Raw genomic sequence first — 18,180 nt, forward strand, 5'->3', positions numbered from 1 at the left:
CCATTAAGTTAAAATATATATATACATATACATATACATATACATATATATATATATATATATATATATATATATAAATTCCTCTTCTTCTGTTGTATTCCTGGCAGGTGGAAACTCTTTGTCAAAAAAGTTGCATTCTAATGAAATGTTTTCACTCAGATTATACACGTCCATGTAAACAGTTAAGTTGGAATCTTATCAGAATCTTTCGATCAGATTAAAGAAATATTGTCCATGTAACCACAGCTATTATGCTTGCTACAGTATAAATGCATTGATGGGGTAGCAGGGCTAGCTGCCAGGCTGAGAAAATGTAATGCCAGCCTGAGCAGTCCTGTCAGCACACTGGAATGCCTTAATGAGCCCTGTCAATATACAACTGTGCAACACCCTCATGCAGATAATAAAGGATAATCACTGCTGTTCGGGGGAGAGGAAGTAACACTTCTGGAAAAATGTTCTCAATTGTCTGTGTGTGTGTGTGTGTGTGTGTGTGTGTGTGTGTGTGTGTGTGTGTGTGTGTGTGTGTGTGTGTGTGTGTGTGTGTGTGTGTGAGTGAGAGTGTGGGTGCAACATCCAGATCTGACCTTTTGTTGTGGATCCTTCCAGCATCATAGTTCTGAATTTGAGTGACGCTGAAAAGGTTTTTTGTCTTTGTTCAGCCTGTGAATGTTGCAGTATGTTGTGTTTGTGCACGTCTGTGTGGCTCTATGTGTGTGTGTTCACGTGTGTGTGTTGTGTGTGTTGTTTTGTGTAAGTGTGCGTGTGTGTGTGTGTGTGTGTGTGTGTGTGTGTGTGTGTGTGTGTGTGTGTGTGTGTGTGTGTGTGTGTGTGTGTGTGTGTGTGTGTGTGTGTGTGTGTGTGTGTGTGTGTGTGTGCCTGCGGTGTACCAAACAGAGAAAAAGTAGCAAAGCCACTAACAAGTTAATAAACTCCAGCTGGGCTTTGTTGTGCTGAAGACGGGCTGCAGAGCCGAGCACATTCTCTGTAGCTTAGCTCACACGGCGTCTCCTCTAACCAGAGAGAAAGACCGAGGACCAAAAGTTTTCTACGTTTTTACTGACTCAAAGGTCAAAATCACATCGCAGTAATATTCCACACTTTCCAATCTAGTAGGCTCACAAGCCACAAATGAGCTTGTTAATAGTTTCCTCCATCTTGTCACTATGAGGTTCTGTAACTCAGTTCTTACAGCTGGGTTTCAGTTTAACTGCAGGACAAAATGTAGAAATATTTCACCGTGAGGTAACAAGTGCTTTGAGACCAGATGTGACCAAACTGGAACATAAATCTAGCTCATACTTAAAAGTGCAGCGTACAAAGTCTGTTTTACCTCACATGGGTTTTTTTACTGTTAGACCTCAAAGTGTAAATGAGAAGCGTTTAGTCAGCTCCCTCTCAGTGTGATCATTAACAGTAGTTAGTTACCTTCATTATCACTAGTATGATTATTTTTACAGTATATGTTTCCATGCTGTCTCTTGTGCTCATTGAGATGTGTACACAGTTTCCAAACAGTGATCATGCCTTTTCTACTTGAAGTAGGGCCGAAACTAACAATTATTTTCAGTATCGATGAATCTGCTAATCATTTTCATGATTAATTGATTGTTTAGTCTGTAAAATGACAACAAAAAATCATAAATGCTCATCACAATATCCCAGAGCCCAAGGTGACATCTTCAAATTACTTCTTTTGTCCAACCAACAGTCCAAAACCCAAAGATTCTTCATTTATGAATAAAAATCAGTAAATTACAAAAGCAGCAAATCCTCACATTTAAGAAGCTGGAACCAGCAAATCTTTATCTTGATGTGAGATAGGAACTCACTACCACTCTATATGTAAATAAACATGTCCATTTTTGCACAAAAAAGAAATAGGAAAATAATGTATAACATGCCAAATTTACAAGAAGGCCCAAATAATAGGAATTTGGCTGCTGTGGCTGCTTGTCCTGTAGTATGTTGGTGTTCAAGTTTACCGTCTGCTGTAGCGCAAACCTTCTCGAACTGTTGACAGCTATTTGCTTTGAGCTGTCCCAGCCATTCAAATGAACACAAAAAACATTAATGTTGCACAACATTTACGATGATCTCATTATAGCTGATTTCTCTGCACCCCCAACTGTGACTGACTTCCAGCGTCCCTGGTTGCATCTCTAGTGTAAAGGTGTGCAGATGTGCCTCAATTTCACTTACGCCACAAACGTTCACTCAGCTGCCAGTTCATCTAAAACAAATGCAGTCTGATGTAATCAATCACGCTGTCATGAAAGTTATAATCTTCAGTCTTTGTCCAAAACGGTTCAGAGAGGTGTTTATTGAACTTAATGATGATTTTAGATGCTGCAGTTTCTGTTGTTTTAACAATATCAATGAGTAGAAACACTTCTCAGTGTAACCCAATACAAAGTAGGTTGCAACAAGTGATTATTTTCATTATTGACTAATGAAATGATTATTTTCTCCAAAGGAGGTAGAGTCAAGCTGAGGTGATTAATCAATCAGTTGTCAACTATTAAATTAATCCCCAACTATTTTGATCACCGATTGATCATTTTATCGACCAAACAATTCATCATTTCATCGACAAAATAATCAACAGATTAATAAACAATGAAAATAATGTTTAGTAGCAGCCCTGTAGTTTGGTGTTATATTACCTAATAAAATGGCAGCTGACTGTATGTTTTGGGTTCTCCTGTTTATTTCCTCCTCACTGTAAACAGCAAACCATTGAAGGTCATTTTCCCATCTGTCACTCTTCCCACCATCTGTCTTTCAAACACATACATTTCACATTATAAGACAATGTCATGTGCAGCGTAGCCGGTACAGCAGAGGTCTCAAATCGTGGACCATGAAGGGCTGAGAGTCGGCAGGTTTTCATGCCGTGCAGTCTCTGCAGCAGGGCCGTTTCTCAGCTTGCACTCTTAACGTCCATGATAACACTTTTCACATGATTTCCTGTCGGTTGAAGCATGGCGTCAAAACAGCCGGATTGATTTTAAAGCTTGACGTCAAGCACACGGTCCATCACAGACTGCAGAGAAGCATCAAGTCTCTTCTCTTGAAGGCAGCTTAGAAAGATGTTTACAAAAACTCACCTGAGCGTCCTCCTCCTCTCCTCTGATGACCTCACCGTAAACCAGACAGCTGTGATGTTTAGTCAGAACAAACTCTTCTTCGTGTCACTGATAAACGCTCTTATTTGTTTATTGTAATTACACTCGAGTCACAAAATGAATATCTCATTGATTTATTAATGTTCACATCCTAATAAGCACCACTAAGCAGAAATAAGATTACAGGCAGTGACAGAAATGTGTTTAATAACAGTAATTACAATTCAGCTCATGGCGTCATTAATTTAGTGTCTTCTTTCAGTGAACTCAAATAGAGACATCATTTATTGAAATTACATTCTGTGATGGAGTCAGCTTCATTCTTTATAATGGCATAATTTCTCAACTCGTGAGTTTCTGCCTCGGCTACATGTGATGAAATCAGATTTAATATCCTTCACGTCAGTCTTTTCACACTTCTGTGTTTTCACGTGTTTGATATTTGATAAGGCCGCAGTCTCTATCAGGTCAAGGTTGTTTTAGAGTATAAAAAACATTCTGTAATTATATGATAAACATGATTATCTGTTAACTGTACATGCTTTGCTTGTCTTTATCTCTCAACTTTGCAAAGCTTATCACTCAGATTAGGCAGAAAATATTAAATGATCACAGTTTTGATAAAAATTGGCGAATACAAATAAAAAGAAAATAAATTGTGCCACATTTATAACATTGAAAGGAAAAATATTTAAACAAGGAGCAGCTGAATGATGTATTTAGTCTTAAATACCAGTTTTTATCCACCTAACATTTGGCTACCTGATACTAGTTAGCTACATTTATCTGACAATACATTTCCTTAAACATAATAAGGTGACTGGTTTCTTTTCTATTACCAGCTTTCTGTGTGCCCATGTGTCAGTGGAGTGGCATATACTCAATTAAAAACAACACAGAAACAATAAATGTAATGTTTTCGTGATTGTTTTTTATAAATGTGTGCTTATTCTGAATTTGGTTGAAGTTGGGACAGGAGGGACGACAGACTGTGAAAGTTGTGGAATGATCCAAAAACACCTGTTTGGATCATTCCACAGGTAAACGGGCTCATTGGTAACAGGTGACAGTATCATGATTTGGCGTCCTCAAAAGGCTCAGTCGTTCACAAGCATGGATGAGGCGAGGTTCACCACTTTGTGAAACACATGATTGTGTAAAAGATATGACTACATGGGCTCAGGAACACTTCATAAATCCTTTGTAAGCAAACACAGTTTGTTTTAACACAAGAAGCCAAACCACTCAAATGTTTATCCAGTAGTTTGACATTTTGGAAAAAATCTCACTTTCTTCTTGCTTGCTTTCTTTCTTTGTTGCTGCGAGTTAGTTGATATAGTTACCACTCTCATGTCTTGATGCTTCATATGTATCTGGACCCAGCAGTCGATTAGCTTAGCTTAGTGCTAAGACTGTAAACCAGGAAACAGCTCCACAAAGAGTACACATAAACCCCCTCCGTGAAATCACAACTCCATGTTTTTACACTTTGCTTTTTGTGTAAATTAAACAAACAAAATCTAACGTGTCAATATATTAATTCATGCTGGTAGACAGAATTTGTTACCTTTGGGCTCACTGTTTTTCCCTGTTTCCGGTCTTTATGATAAACTAAGCTAAACAGGTTCTGGCATATTTAATTTACAGATATGAGAATGTTATTCTTTTTCTCGTCTAACACTGCAAATCTCCACCACTGACCCAAATCAACCACATAAAGAGACCTTTAATACAACCATATTCATGGGATTTATTAACATGAAGACATATAAACAACTAAGACACAAAATAAAGTCTACCAGAAGGCACATAGTCAAAAGAGAGCAGCACAAAGTCCCAGGATGAGAGACAGAGAAACAATCAGTCCCACAGCAGAAGCCTCTCTGTGCTGATGCAGGAGCTTTTAAGCACTTTATTCCCAGAACAGGTGCACCTCATTGAGCAATCAGATGTAGCACATCTGGGCAGAGCTAGAGGAAAACGGGACAAACAGCACAGGAACACATACAAACGAAACACGTCAGAAAAGTATAACGGTCTGATATCCAGTCTTTGCTTCAGTATCATGATGTGTCGAACAATTAAAACCTCCTAAAGCCAATGTCGAAACACTTTGCTGCATCTTAAATCACTGGAGTTAAAGAGGCCACTGTGGGATCTTGTGTGTGTGTCGGGGTGAAAGTAAGTTAGTGTGTCTGAGGGAAAAAGAGGAAGACATCAATCAAAGCTCATTTCAACCCTTCTCATATCTCTCCCAACCACACACACTGAAACACCAGAAACAAATCCACTGCCAGAGAGAGAGAGAGAGAGAGAGGGTGAGTTATAGAGCGATGGAGACATGAGGGGGGGGGAGAGTGAGAGAGGACAGAGTGAGAGAGAGTGAGAGAGCACTTTCTATTTATAGCGCGTGTGCCCGGAGAGGAGGAAGACTGTTGTTCGAAAGCACACTTGGTGCCGATGATTTTGTTCTGCAGTACACAGGCTGCCGCTCCAAAGATGCGAGGACGAAAGCGTACAATAAATACACACCATACAAATTATACACCATGTGGGCGGTGAAATGGGTCGTTACTGTGAAAATGAATGGCTGTTTGAAAGCCTGATGAGAGGAGGAACATGATTGGTCCAGTAATCATCCACAGGAGCTGTGGAAGTCGTCCCCCTCAACGCCCCACATGGAGAGAAATAACCTCCACGTACTTTAACCTGCTGAGAGTGCATGTTGAAGTGCATGATCATGTGTTTGACACTTCCACATTATTTTCTGTAATTAAAGCAACATTCATGATTCCTGACAGGTAATCCTGTAACTCATCTTCCCCCTCGCTCACGCAGCCCTCGGGCCAGAAGATTCCCACTGAGATTCACAAAATATAACATGCACACGCAAAGAGGGTACTACAGTATTTTAACAGTGGTCTGTAATGCTCACTCACAGGTGTACAGAGCACTCTTGTGGTGAAGATTTTAGTTGGTGTGTTCAGAGTGTTCAGATTGAGCTTGGTTGTCTGTTCTTCTGAAAAAGAAATTTAAAAAAATACAGTTTTTATCATTATGATCCTTATGTTCATGATATGTAAAACTGTTTTTACTTGTGGTTTGTCTTTAGCTCATCAGTGATTCCACACTGTCAGCATGCTTTAATCTGCCGTTTAGCTAATTTATATTTCGGGATCGGACGATATAAGATTTCCCCCCTGATCACACTGAAAAAGACACTGAGGATAAGTTGATCGTGGTGAAATCCTGTTTATCAGTGACCTGTAAAAGCTGTCTAGCTGGACAAAGTACAGTCCTCTATGGTGATGAAGGTTCTCAGTCATCCAGGTCCTGGTAATTCTAAGTGCTGTATTGTAGGCAACTGGACTTCAGTTTCACCTCTCCTCCAAGAGGCTTCTTCACTTCTAACTAGTCCTCTATCGATTTCCTGATTTATTTATTGAACTGCCATCCAGCATCTGTCCAGTCATTTTAAGATTCTAAGCCCGTCCCATGGCTGAAAGCTCAGGTTGCTTATTGTGTCCCCCACGAGAAAGTTAAATTCGATGTGTGGATTCCAAATTAAAGAACGACAGTGACGTGCAGAACCTGCCAGAGGAACCTGTCTGTACTGCGAACTAGTGTTGTAAAAAATATCAATACTGAATATTTCAAACTGTTTCAGTAATCATTTTCCACAGTATCTCTACTGATAGCAGCTGTGCTTTCTTGATGTCTCTTCTCTCAGCGAGTCGACACACACATAGTCCCGCCTCCTCCCACTTGTCTGACTACGGTCAGAAATAAATTACCTTAAATTTGTTGTTGTTAACACACAGTACAAAAGCCCCATTGGCTGTTGTAGCATGATGGCAATGCAGTGACTCTCCCAGCACACACACAACTTTTAGATGATGAAAACAGTTAAAGTTAGATCATTTGCAGAACAGAATAACTGAACATAGTCTTGTTACTCCTACATGATATATCTTGCTAAAATGCAGTACAGAGTACTGTATGAACTGATATAGACCTAAAAAACAATTGAGTTTCGGGGTTCATGAGGCCTTTTCTTCTTAAAAGCATTCTTTAAACTCTTATTTTATTTGCTTGTTGATTATTTTTATTATTTATTTTTTAAACTGTTTTTAAATAATTAAATATTTGTCTACCATTTTAATTTTGTCTTTTAAAAACACTTTTTTTAACTGTGCTGTATAAATAATGTTCATTATTTTGTTATGGGCATTTTTTCAGACTATTAAATTGACCTTAATAGACCATTTTCTTATCTTTGGACTGAGCCAGACTTGCTGTTTCCCCTTGATTCTTGTATTTTTGCGAAGCTAAGATAATCACCTCTAGCTCCGTACTGAACACAGATCTGAGAGTGATATCGATCTTTTCATCTACCTCTCAGAGAGGTAAAACTGTTAAACTATTCCTGTAAGTAGAGATAAAAACCACAGTTGGGTTGGAGCTCCATCTTCTCACCATCTTCTGACGTATATACACAAACTTTTCGTGCCTTTGCAAACCTGCTGTCACTTTAATGAAGGTTGGGTTAGCAGCACCAGTTATTTCCAGCACCTCTCGGTGGGCCTATAAATAGAACACGCGCACACATTTTCTTCTTCTTCACCTCTGTGGGAGGTGATGTGGTTTGAAATCCAGTTGTTCTTTAGCTTTTGCTAATTTCATGTTTAGAAGGTCCTAATAATGCTGTTCATGCAGCCTCTGATACATTACTGTTCACACACCGTGTTTTACCTTCATCTGTAGATTAAAAGTGTACGCAGTCATGCTTTGTCTTTGCAGCGGTTTGGTCTTCTAAATCTCACTCTGTGTGGGTCACATTTTTTTAATAATTGGCCGACATTTTGTCACTGTGAGGAACTTGGTGGATGTATATATAATTTATGTAAATTTAAAATGTCTCCCCTCCTCTCTGTCCCTCTCTGCAGCATCAGACAACAGCCAGCGATTTCAGGAGACGTGTTTCGCCTTCGCATTAACGCCACAGCAAGTCCAGCAGATCAGCAGCTCGATGTAAGATGAACGCCGCTCTGTCAGTGCAGGATGCTGAATAATTAATAGTTGTACATGCTTTCTGCAGATGTGTGGTGATAAATTTGTTTCTGTGCTCAAAGGGACATCTCGGGGACCAAATGTGACTTCTCAGTTCAAGTTCAGTTGCGGTTTTGCCTGTCGGAGACGAGCTGTCCTCAGGAAGACCATTTCCCACCCAATCTGTGTGTGAAAGTCAACGGGAAGCCATGTAACCTGCCGGTGAGTAACCACAGGAACAAGAAGAGTGACAGGAATTTTTATTTGATGAGTGTTCGACTTTAACCTCATCATATTCACATTTCCTCTATTTCCTCACCAGGGTTATCTTCCTCCAACCAAAAACGGCGTAGAGCCCAAGCGGCCCAGCCGGCCCATCAACATTACCTCACTGGTCAGATTGTCCACCACAGTCCCCAATACCATTGTGGTGTCGTGGACCGCTGAGATCGGAAGGGTAAGGACCAAAGTGTCACAGTTTCTAAAAAGGGAGGTTTGAAAAGGCAAGTTTTATTAATGAAGCACATTTCATAAACAAAGGCAGCTGATTCAAGATGAAGCACATTCAGTTAATTCAATTAAATTTTATTTTTCACAATTATAAAGAGCAGAATAAAAGGGATGACATTTAAAGAATAAGATTAAAGAATAAAAATAAGTAGAAAGATTTAAAATATTCACGAAAATTAATATTGGTTATTAAATCTTTTAGTTAAAAGCAGTTGACAGCAATAAGGTTTCCAGTCTGCATTTAAAAACTGCCACGTTGAGGCTTTCCTAAGACCATCAGGCAGTCGGTTCCAGTGCTGTGCTGCATAATGATTAAAGGAGACATATGCTCATTTTCAGGTTCATAATTTTATTTTGGGTTACTATGAGAAGAGGTATACATGTTTTAATGCTCAAAAAACACATCAGTTTTCTCATACTGTCCAGTGCTGCAGCACTGTATTCCCCCTGTTTTAGCTCCTGTCTCTTTAAGGCTCCTTCTCTTGATCTGATTGGTCAGCTCACACATGTCTGTGCTAGCACCGCTTACAACAACAGAGCAGCTGTGCTAATTTTATTCTTATGTGCCAAACTAGCTGCTAGGCATAAATTATGCAAATGTGTGACACAGTGACGTAGTGTGATGTCACAAAGTCACAGAATTAAAGGCGGGATTCGAGGTGTTTCAGGCCCTACAGGGGAGCAGGGTTTTCTGTGGGAGAGAGGGGCTTCAGTTGAAGCAGAATTTGACCTTTTTTACTTTTTTTTTTTTTACTCTTTGAATCTTTTACATGCACAAGAACCTAAATAACACACTGAAGAAAGGGATAAAATCAAGCATAGTAGGTCTCCTTTAAAAAAACACTTTCTACGCGCTTACAGTAGATCTTGCCCCGAGGAACTACTAACAGTCGACTCCCCAGTGATCTCAGAGGTCTCGCAGGGTTTTACCTCATAAGCATACAAGATATATATTTTGGGCCAACTCCAATAAGTAACAAAACTTTAAAATCAACTCTGTGGCTGACTGGTTAGAGATTTAAGAACTGGGGTGATGTGGGCTGTCCTGTTCTGTCAGAACTATGAGGAAGTGTCTGAATTATGAGGAAGTTTCAGGTGCCTGCTGGCCTTTTCAGTCCAATGCATTAATCAAATTTGCTTAAGATTAAAGCATTGGAAATCTTGCTTTGTCATCAGGTCCCTGACTTCAGTTATGCTTTTAAGGTGATAAAATGCTGATAAATGATAAAGTCATTTATCAAGTACAATCATAAGATAAGACTTTATTGATCCCTCACCAGGGAAATTCACTTGTTTCAGCAGCTCGAGAGTCGTAAGCAGAGAGAAAATAGTGATCCGGTGATAGATAAAAGATAGTAAAATAAGTAAAAGTAAAATAGAATGAATACTACACACACAGATATGACACAGAAGGACAAGCCGCACATGATAATTCCACACTATAGTAACACACACATGGTGTGTAGTAATATATTAGACAAGTATAAAAAGGTATAAATATAACAGCACAGAGATATTGGGATTGTACTGGACAGGAATTTCATTAAATTTTCAGTTTGTTTCCGTTTCTTGTCCTTCTATAATGAACATGTTTGTGTTTTGGGGGCAGCATGATAACATCTACAGATGTCACTTCAGGGTTTGGTGACTTTTTTTATATATATACATTTCTGTCAGCACACTGTTTCTTATCTCAAAGAAGTTGTGGGAAAGCTCATTGAAATCCTTGTTAATCCTGATTAGGTTTCCAATATATTCATCAAGATGCTGTAAATAAGACTGGATCAGGAGCTGTCTGTGGAGAATCATCATGTTGTTCTGTTACAGTCTAGACAGACATTAATGCAGAGTCAAAGCAGACTTTTATTATTTATTATTGTGTGTGTGTGTGTGTGTGTGTGTGTGTGTGTGTGTGTGTGTGTGTGCGTCTAAGTAACATGTATTTGTATAGCCCTTTTTATAGACAAAATTAATGCGCTTCTTTACGTGGGCATTATGCAACATCCAGATAGAAGTCATAAAAGATAAAGTGACCACGTGAGCCACGTAGGCTTACATAATAAAAGATGTACGCATCACATGCATGTGTGTGGGCAGCAGTTTGAAGCTCAGAAAGCGGGATTTCTGCCCACCACTGTTCTGAGGTCTTACAGACAAAGACCTTTAATGGTGGAGCAGAGGAAGAAAGGATAAAACTGCTACTTCAGAAAGCACTTATGACCTCAGATGGGTAGACTGCATGTTGAATGGAGACTGATACTACAGTTATTGACAAAATCACCTTTTGATGAAACATTTCAAAGTTCATCGGGGCACAAGTTCTTCTTTACACATGGCTGAACAGCATTTGTGTCAGAGCAGTTGGATCAACCTTGATCAACACTGGGCAAGTACGGCCCAGAACTGTTCCTCCCTGAGGGATTTAAAGTGCCACTTTGCACATTATCACGTCACTGTCTGCATTGGTGTGTGTCCACAGAGTTACTCCATGGCAGTGTACTTGGTGAAGCAGCAGTCGTCCACAGTGCTGTTACAGAGACTACGGGCGAAAGGCATCAGAAACCCAGACCACTCCAGAGCACTCAGTAAGGACTTTCAACAGTGTTTTTTTTCAAAGATCAGATACACTGGATCGATATCAGGGCTGATGTTTATCTTATTAAACTGATGATTGATCTATATTTAATACAATTTTATTAGAAAATTGTGTTGTGTGTTGTGTCATGATACTATCACCTGTTACCAATGAACCTGTTTACCTGTGAATGTTGTAAACAGGTGTTTTTTGGATCAATCCACAACTTTCACAGTCTTTTGTTGCCCCTGACCCAACTTGTTTGAAACATGTTGCTGGCATCAAATTCTGAACAAGCATATATTTACAAAAATCAACATTAAATATGTTGACTTTGTACTATGTTCAATTGAGTATAAGTGAAAAAGGCCACGTTTTTTGTAATCAGGGTTGTAAGCTGGGGAGCCCTACACTTCCATTGCTCTTTTTTGATAAAAATGTACAAATGCTATCTATCTGTAAATATGTTTTGTTGTATGGGAAATGATATAAGAAGAATGAGGTGCAGAGTCTCGATCAGCCCCTCACATCTTGAGGTGAATTACAGAAAACTGCCTCATTCGTGACCTTGGTTTTATACAAGTAGTGAGAGAGGTGCAGACTAAAAAGGGAACAAGAAGAAATCTTTTTTTGTTCTCGCTCTCTCATGCACTTATGTGATTTACTTGTCTCCTGCAGTCAAAGAGAAGCTAACAGCAGACCCGGACAGTGAAATAGCCACGACCAGCCTTCGTGTATCGCTTCTCTGCCCGGTAAACATCCTCCCTGCTCCTCATGAATTTAAGGCAGTGTTTAGACATCCATTCATGCCGAGACGTGTCTGTCCTTTCTTTTTCCTGTTTTCTTGTCCTTCTGTGTGCCTCAACACGCCTTTAACTTTGACTTGTGTACGTGATCCACCTGTCAAATTGTCTTGTCTACCCCTATCATCCGCCTTTTCCATGTGGGTTCGGCGTGATGTGACATTTATACTTCTCGTATTCCCTCCATCTCATCCCTGCTGTTTGTGACTTCTATATGCCCTGACTGCATGTTTGTGCACACACTGTGCAGCTGGGGAAGATGCGGCTGATGATCCCATGCCGGGCGCTGACATGCTCCCACCTGCAGTGCTTTGACGCCACACTCTACATCCAGATGAACGAGAAGAAGCCGACCTGGGTGTGTCCTGTCTGTGACAAGAAGGCCCCCTATGAACACCTCATCATCGACGGGTAAGTCACCCAAACCCCCGCCGCCACATCCTAAAGATACAGTAACAAACCTTTAACCCAAAAACACAACTTGTCATTTTCACACTTTAAACAAACACTTGAATGATGGAGCTTTAGAGGCGTTGGTTGGTGGATTTTGTTTCCTTTGGACAGAGCCAGGCTAACTGCACATAGCAGATCAAGCCAAGCAGAAAATCAGATGCAGGAACGACAGAGAGCATCCATACATCACATCAAAACAGACAGAAAAGAAACTATTTGACTACGTAGTTTAATGACCCATTATAAAATCCCAAAAATCAAGGAAAATTGCCCAAAACAACAAAATCTGGGCACGTAAAATATTCCCGGTATGGTATGAAGCCATGTGGAGGACAAAACAAAATCAACACTGTTACAGGACAGGACACGGCTGTACCTGGAGGAATCAAAAGTTCATTTTTGACCTTGGAAAAAATAGCTTGCCAAAAAAGTGCTTGAAGTGGGCCGGTAATGACCAGTATACAGTCCCAGTGCGTTTACACTTTACTCTTTGGCGTACCCTGACTTTTTCTTGTGTAGCAGGACATTTAAATTTTACTCTTTGACGCACAGCGACTTTTTCTTGTGTACCCGCACGTTTATATTTTCCTCTTTGGTGCACTGTGATTTATTCTTGTGTATCGGCACGTCTCACAAGCTGGCAGCACTCTTTTCTGCCCTTCTCCATGTCCTGCTGGGGAGACACAGGAGGCAGAAGCACTGCAAAGCATCAAAAAATTGCTGCTCGCTTCCTTTCGGCACCCGTGTTAACCAATTGCGCTTTTCAGATCGAGCGTGCTGCAGCCGGCTCACAATTTGTAGCAATCGTTTCGAAGTCTGTTTTATTTTCTCTGCATGCAACTCTGGCAAGAAAACGCACCGATAATCTCTTAGAAACAGTGTCGATGCTGTTTATGATTGTGTTTTTATGTATTTATTCCTCAGAGACGAGCACACAAACACACAGACATACGAGCTGCGGGTGGGACACAAATGCCTCCCTGTAGATTAGGGAGACAAGTCTATGGTCCTTTTAACTACATTGTTGCAGAAGAAGCAACGTCCTGCTTATCCAGGACATATGAAAGTCTATTCATGAGAAGTATGAGGTTGTAATAATTATCAGCTCTAGGTGTGATTAAAAAAGGTGCAGAAGAGCAGAAATGACCGTGACCTGACTGACTGTACAGAGACATGCCTGCCAACATGTCAGTAAAGAGAGTACCGGCAGTCAGTCAGCTTTCTGCTGCATCTTGTGGTCGACCGCGGTACGTCTTCTGTGCAGTCTCAGTTATTTTGTCAAACTCAGCTGTGACACAGTGATTACTGTCTGGATGCCTGTCTTTGACTTTTAATGGCAAATTAAGAACATTTTCTAAAAGCTTTTTTCCATAATGACAAATTACAGTTAATGCAGATTTACTTCTGAGTGTCTGGAGAAAGTGTTGTCTTTTGAAAGGAGATACCACTCCTGACTGTAATGGATACACTGTGATTTATTAAATTTTTCATCTGAAAATGAAAGAAGAAGAAGAAAGAAAATTGGTCTCATCAGCATCCTGTGACTCGTAATGCAAAATGTTTGTTGCCTGCTCCTGTAGGCAGGACGGCAGCGACTGTCAGCTTAGATTCCCAGCAGAAACGACCTCCTACCTTTAAAGCCTGCAAGTGATCAGTGTATAAGATCAAAAGATAGACTGCCGGAGTGTTCCTTCAACTCACTGAAGTATTTTATGTGGAGAGAATGTTGATGTTAGAATTCCTTTAAAGTGTAGGATCTTTTCCACTCAGCGTTTGTTTAGAAAAAATACCAATTTCTCTGTGTGTTTGTGTACATTTCCTGGGATGTGTTTGTGTATGACGTGTATGTTTGTGCTCAGGCTTTTCGTGGAGATCCTCAACAGCTGCACGGACTGTGACGAGATCCAGTTCAAGGAAGACGGCAGCTGGGCCCCGATGAGGTCTAAGAAGGAAGTTCAGGAGGTCTCCTCTGCCTCATATAACAACGGGCTGGACGGTGAGACATGTCATGGGGGTGGACTGGGGGACAGAGTGGGGGGGAGGGGTAAGAAACAAAGGTTGCTGCGATATAAAAGCAGCGAGGGAAGGCTGGAAGTAATTAAATTAGGATTAAAGAGACGTGGTAAGAAGAGGGAGGACGTGCATCCCCTCCCCCTCTGTGTTTATGAAGTGTCAGTTTTAATTTGGTAAGGCATCAATCACAGCGGCACTGAGTAAACCGCCTGTCTCCATAGTAACATAGTGTATCTCACATGAGGGTAGAGGAAATTGTATACATGTGCATTTTTAGCATTCTGAAAGCGTTCAGTAGTGCTCTGCTTTTTACTTTGCCGCCGCAAAAAGTCATAAACACGAGCACAAAAACACAGACTAAAATAGCACTGCTGCTCTCCAGCCTCATGTCGAACGTCTGCAGGCTCAGATCAGCGGAGCTCCTCGTCGTCCAGCCACGGCGGCAGCAACGGCAGCAACAGCAAGAAGGTGGAGGTGATCGACTTGACGCTGGACAGCTCCTCAGAGGACGAAGGACAGGACTCACCGCCTCCGCCCCCGCCACCGCTGCCTCCTCCACCCAAAAGAGCGTGTCCCTCTATGTCCCCGACCTCGCCGCCCGTCATCAACAAAGGGTCAGCCACACTGCGACACTGTGATCTCATCTCCATACACAGTTTGCGTTTCATTTAATGTGGAAATGAGGCTCATTTTGGCTGTTCACATAATCATCTAGATGTTAAATGATTCATGAGTTTTTTGCAGTTGAAGTCTTGCAGTCTTTAACATTTCACATCAAAAGCACTCACAGTAGATAACCGAGAGAGCTGTCGGTAAAAGCCTTTTATCTCAACTTTTAAAAAGTGAAATTGGATGTATAGATCTAGAAATGAGTGACTTTCTGAAAGAAGAACACTAAATCTGTGTCATGAACAGAGGATTTAAGTTCAGCCAGGCATAATTCTACATGTATAAACTGTCAAGAATAGAGTTCAATGCTTGGTAAACTGCTCAGGATCAGTAAGGACTGGTCAACTTTCAGCCAAACACACCTTATAAAGTAGAAATAAAAGTTAATTTTGGATGCTATGTGACTCAAAGTTAGAGCTCTTCTACATCTTGAATCAGCATGAAACTCAGCTGGTTAAGTCGTCTGTCCAAAAATATTAACAACCGAGTTAAAAAAAATATCTTGTTCATCAAAACTAAAGTAGAAACAAGTGACTTGAGGACTTCAAAATGCTGTAGGAGCACAAAGTGCATTTCGGCAAGAAATATCCAATTACTGACTTCAATTATTCTGTTGTGTGTGCTGCTAATGACAGATGAAACCTAAAGATTGTGTAATTAATTAATCAACTAATTGTTGAAGCTTCAATTCACAATTTCATTAACTTGATTCTTTTGGCAGCTGAGGCTAAAAATAAAACACTAAATGTGTTTGTTTTTCTGCACATTAGTATCATGAACAGTATGAGCACCAGCCAGTCATAATTCCACGTGTATATAGAATATTAAGATAGAATGAAATGCTTGGTAAACGTCTCAGGATCAGGAAGGATTGGTTGACATTCGCATTACATACATAGCCAAGTCCCATTCCTTTCTCCTACAGATGATGCTGTGTCACTCACAGTTAAAGCTCTTCACCTTCAACATGAATCTCTCTCAGGTTAAATCACGAGTCTAAAATATTAACAGAGTGCATGAGAAAACTACGGAAGCCCTAAAGGGCCATGCATTCATATTAATTATATCGTTATCTCGGGAAAACAAAGTTTCGTTATCTCGAGATCTCGAGAAAAACTATCCCGTTATCTCGGGAAAACGGCAGTTGTTATTTCGAGATAATAACTCGAGATCTCGAGAAAACAAATGAAATTAACTCGTAATCACAGGAAAACAGAGGAAATAAAATAAATGAATGCACGGCCCTTCAGGTTCTTCCGTAGAAAACATCCTGTTCATTCAGTAAAAAAATGAAGGTACAAGCTGAGGCTCATGGGTATTGTAGTATGTGGCGCTGACAGATAAAATATGACCTCTCACAAACAAAGTAAAATAATTGAAACTGGTGGTTCTAATGTAGACCTGTATGATTGTTACATTAGCTGGGAGGCTCCTGTGCTTATTGGCTAATGGTTTCTATGTTAATGGTTTGTTATTGTTAAAAGAAAAAAACTGAAATGGGAATAGAGTAAAGTGACACACTTCTGGAGCCAGCGGCCTCTCCAACTTAGAAACTCTAATGAAGATTTGGAAGTCAGTTCCCTGAAACTTTTAACAGCGACATCTTCTGTCAAATTAAAATTCATTAAGTGCAGAAACTGCTGCTGTGCCATTTGACTTTAATGAACCCTGTGACTGTTATCGTTCTGACGTTTGTGTGTCGGGGTCGGTGCAGGAGACAACTCCCCTGTGACATGAAATAAGAACCTAATTATAAATGTAGTGTCCTCTTTAACTTCTTCTTCTCTGAAGCTCTTCCTCTGTATCTTCCTTCAGAGTGTTGAACCTGCACCACCAGGCGTCTCCTGTGAGCCGTACTCCCAGCATGCCAGCTGTGGACACCAGCTACATCCCTCCTGTCCCCCCACTCATCCAGGACTACAGACCCTACTATCACACCCCCAACGACCTGTCAGGTAAACACAGCCAGACTCGAGATGACTCAGGAGCAATGTTGGGTTACTTTTAAAAGTAACTTGTTGCGGTACAAGATTACTTTCATTAAAACGTAACTTGTTACATTACTGCGTTATCTACTGAGAGAAGTAACGCGTTTGAGTACTAGTATTAGGCACAGCTGTTTCACTGAAAACAATACAACAAGCACAAGCTGCATTTCACCGTGATGTTGTTCTTGTCTTTTTCACCCCCAAAAAATCTAAACAGTGGGAATATTTCTACAAAGTTAACGCTGCATGAATTATTGCCTGCATTTATTTTTTAATTTCTCTTGTGCATTGAATAGATTGTTTCTTTACCTTTTTTTTATTCTGGCAGTATCAGTCCTCCGCTCACAATACCTTAACTTTTAAACACATTCGTATTTGTGTCTGTGAAATTGTTTTCTGCTGATATTCTCCACTGACCCTGCGTGTGCTTGGTTTGCAGAGTTGAACTTCTTCTCTTTTCTTCAAGGCGACAATCATCAGGTACGTACATTATGTTATGTGGAGATGCCGAATCCACCAGAGCCTGCGAGCGTGGTTCATTTTGAAATAAAACAAGGGCTCTGACTCTGCGTGAAACCAAAAACTACCCAAAAAAAACAAAGCAAAAGTACTTGGTGTTCCTTCACTGACAGACGTCCTCTCTGCAGTAGAACAGTGATGAAAGCTCCCTCATGCAGAGTAAAACACTTCACAATTTAAAGAACATAGTTGAAACCTGACATTTAGTAAAAACTGTCTGTAAATTGCCCCTAAACCTGCTGGTACACAGTGTACCTGTTTCGATGTCTACCAGTGAGCACTAAATGTCATCATCCTTCCTGTGTGATTCTGTCTGTTCGAGCTATTTAAGGACTCATGAGAGCGAGACATTTAACAATCTTCACCCTACAGTTAACTGGTGGGTTGAATTCTCTGAGGAAGTCGAACATGAACACAGACGTCTCTTCACTCTTTCCTCTGTTCGGGTTCCCTTTATTTGAAATCAACATTTA

At 40.4% G+C, this 18,180-nt stretch overlaps 1 protein-coding gene across 1 annotated transcript in view; it reads left to right on the forward strand.

The window, feature by feature from the left end:
• LOC311249286 (E3 SUMO-protein ligase PIAS1-like) overlaps window positions 1-18,180 on the forward strand; it is a 67,680-nt gene that overhangs the window by 41,458 nt on the left and 8,042 nt on the right. Inside the window, exons 3-12 of the mRNA XM_084340209.1 lie at window positions 8,075-8,159; window positions 8,261-8,399; window positions 8,500-8,634; window positions 11,167-11,272; window positions 11,941-12,014; window positions 12,316-12,476; window positions 14,378-14,514; window positions 14,914-15,145; window positions 17,016-17,155; window positions 17,628-17,668. Coding sequence (XP_084196335.1) covers window positions 8,075-8,159; window positions 8,261-8,399; window positions 8,500-8,634; window positions 11,167-11,272; window positions 11,941-12,014; window positions 12,316-12,476; window positions 14,378-14,514; window positions 14,914-15,145; window positions 17,016-17,155; window positions 17,628-17,668 — 1,250 coding nt within the window. The remainder of the gene's footprint in view (window positions 1-8,074; window positions 8,160-8,260; window positions 8,400-8,499; window positions 8,635-11,166; window positions 11,273-11,940; window positions 12,015-12,315; window positions 12,477-14,377; window positions 14,515-14,913; window positions 15,146-17,015; window positions 17,156-17,627; window positions 17,669-18,180) is intronic.

The sequence above is a fragment of the Pagrus pagrus genome (assembly GCF_965226575.1).
Source record: "Pagrus pagrus genome assembly, chromosome: 1".
In the NCBI taxonomy this organism is placed as follows: domain Eukaryota; kingdom Metazoa; phylum Chordata; class Actinopteri; order Spariformes; family Sparidae; genus Pagrus; species Pagrus pagrus.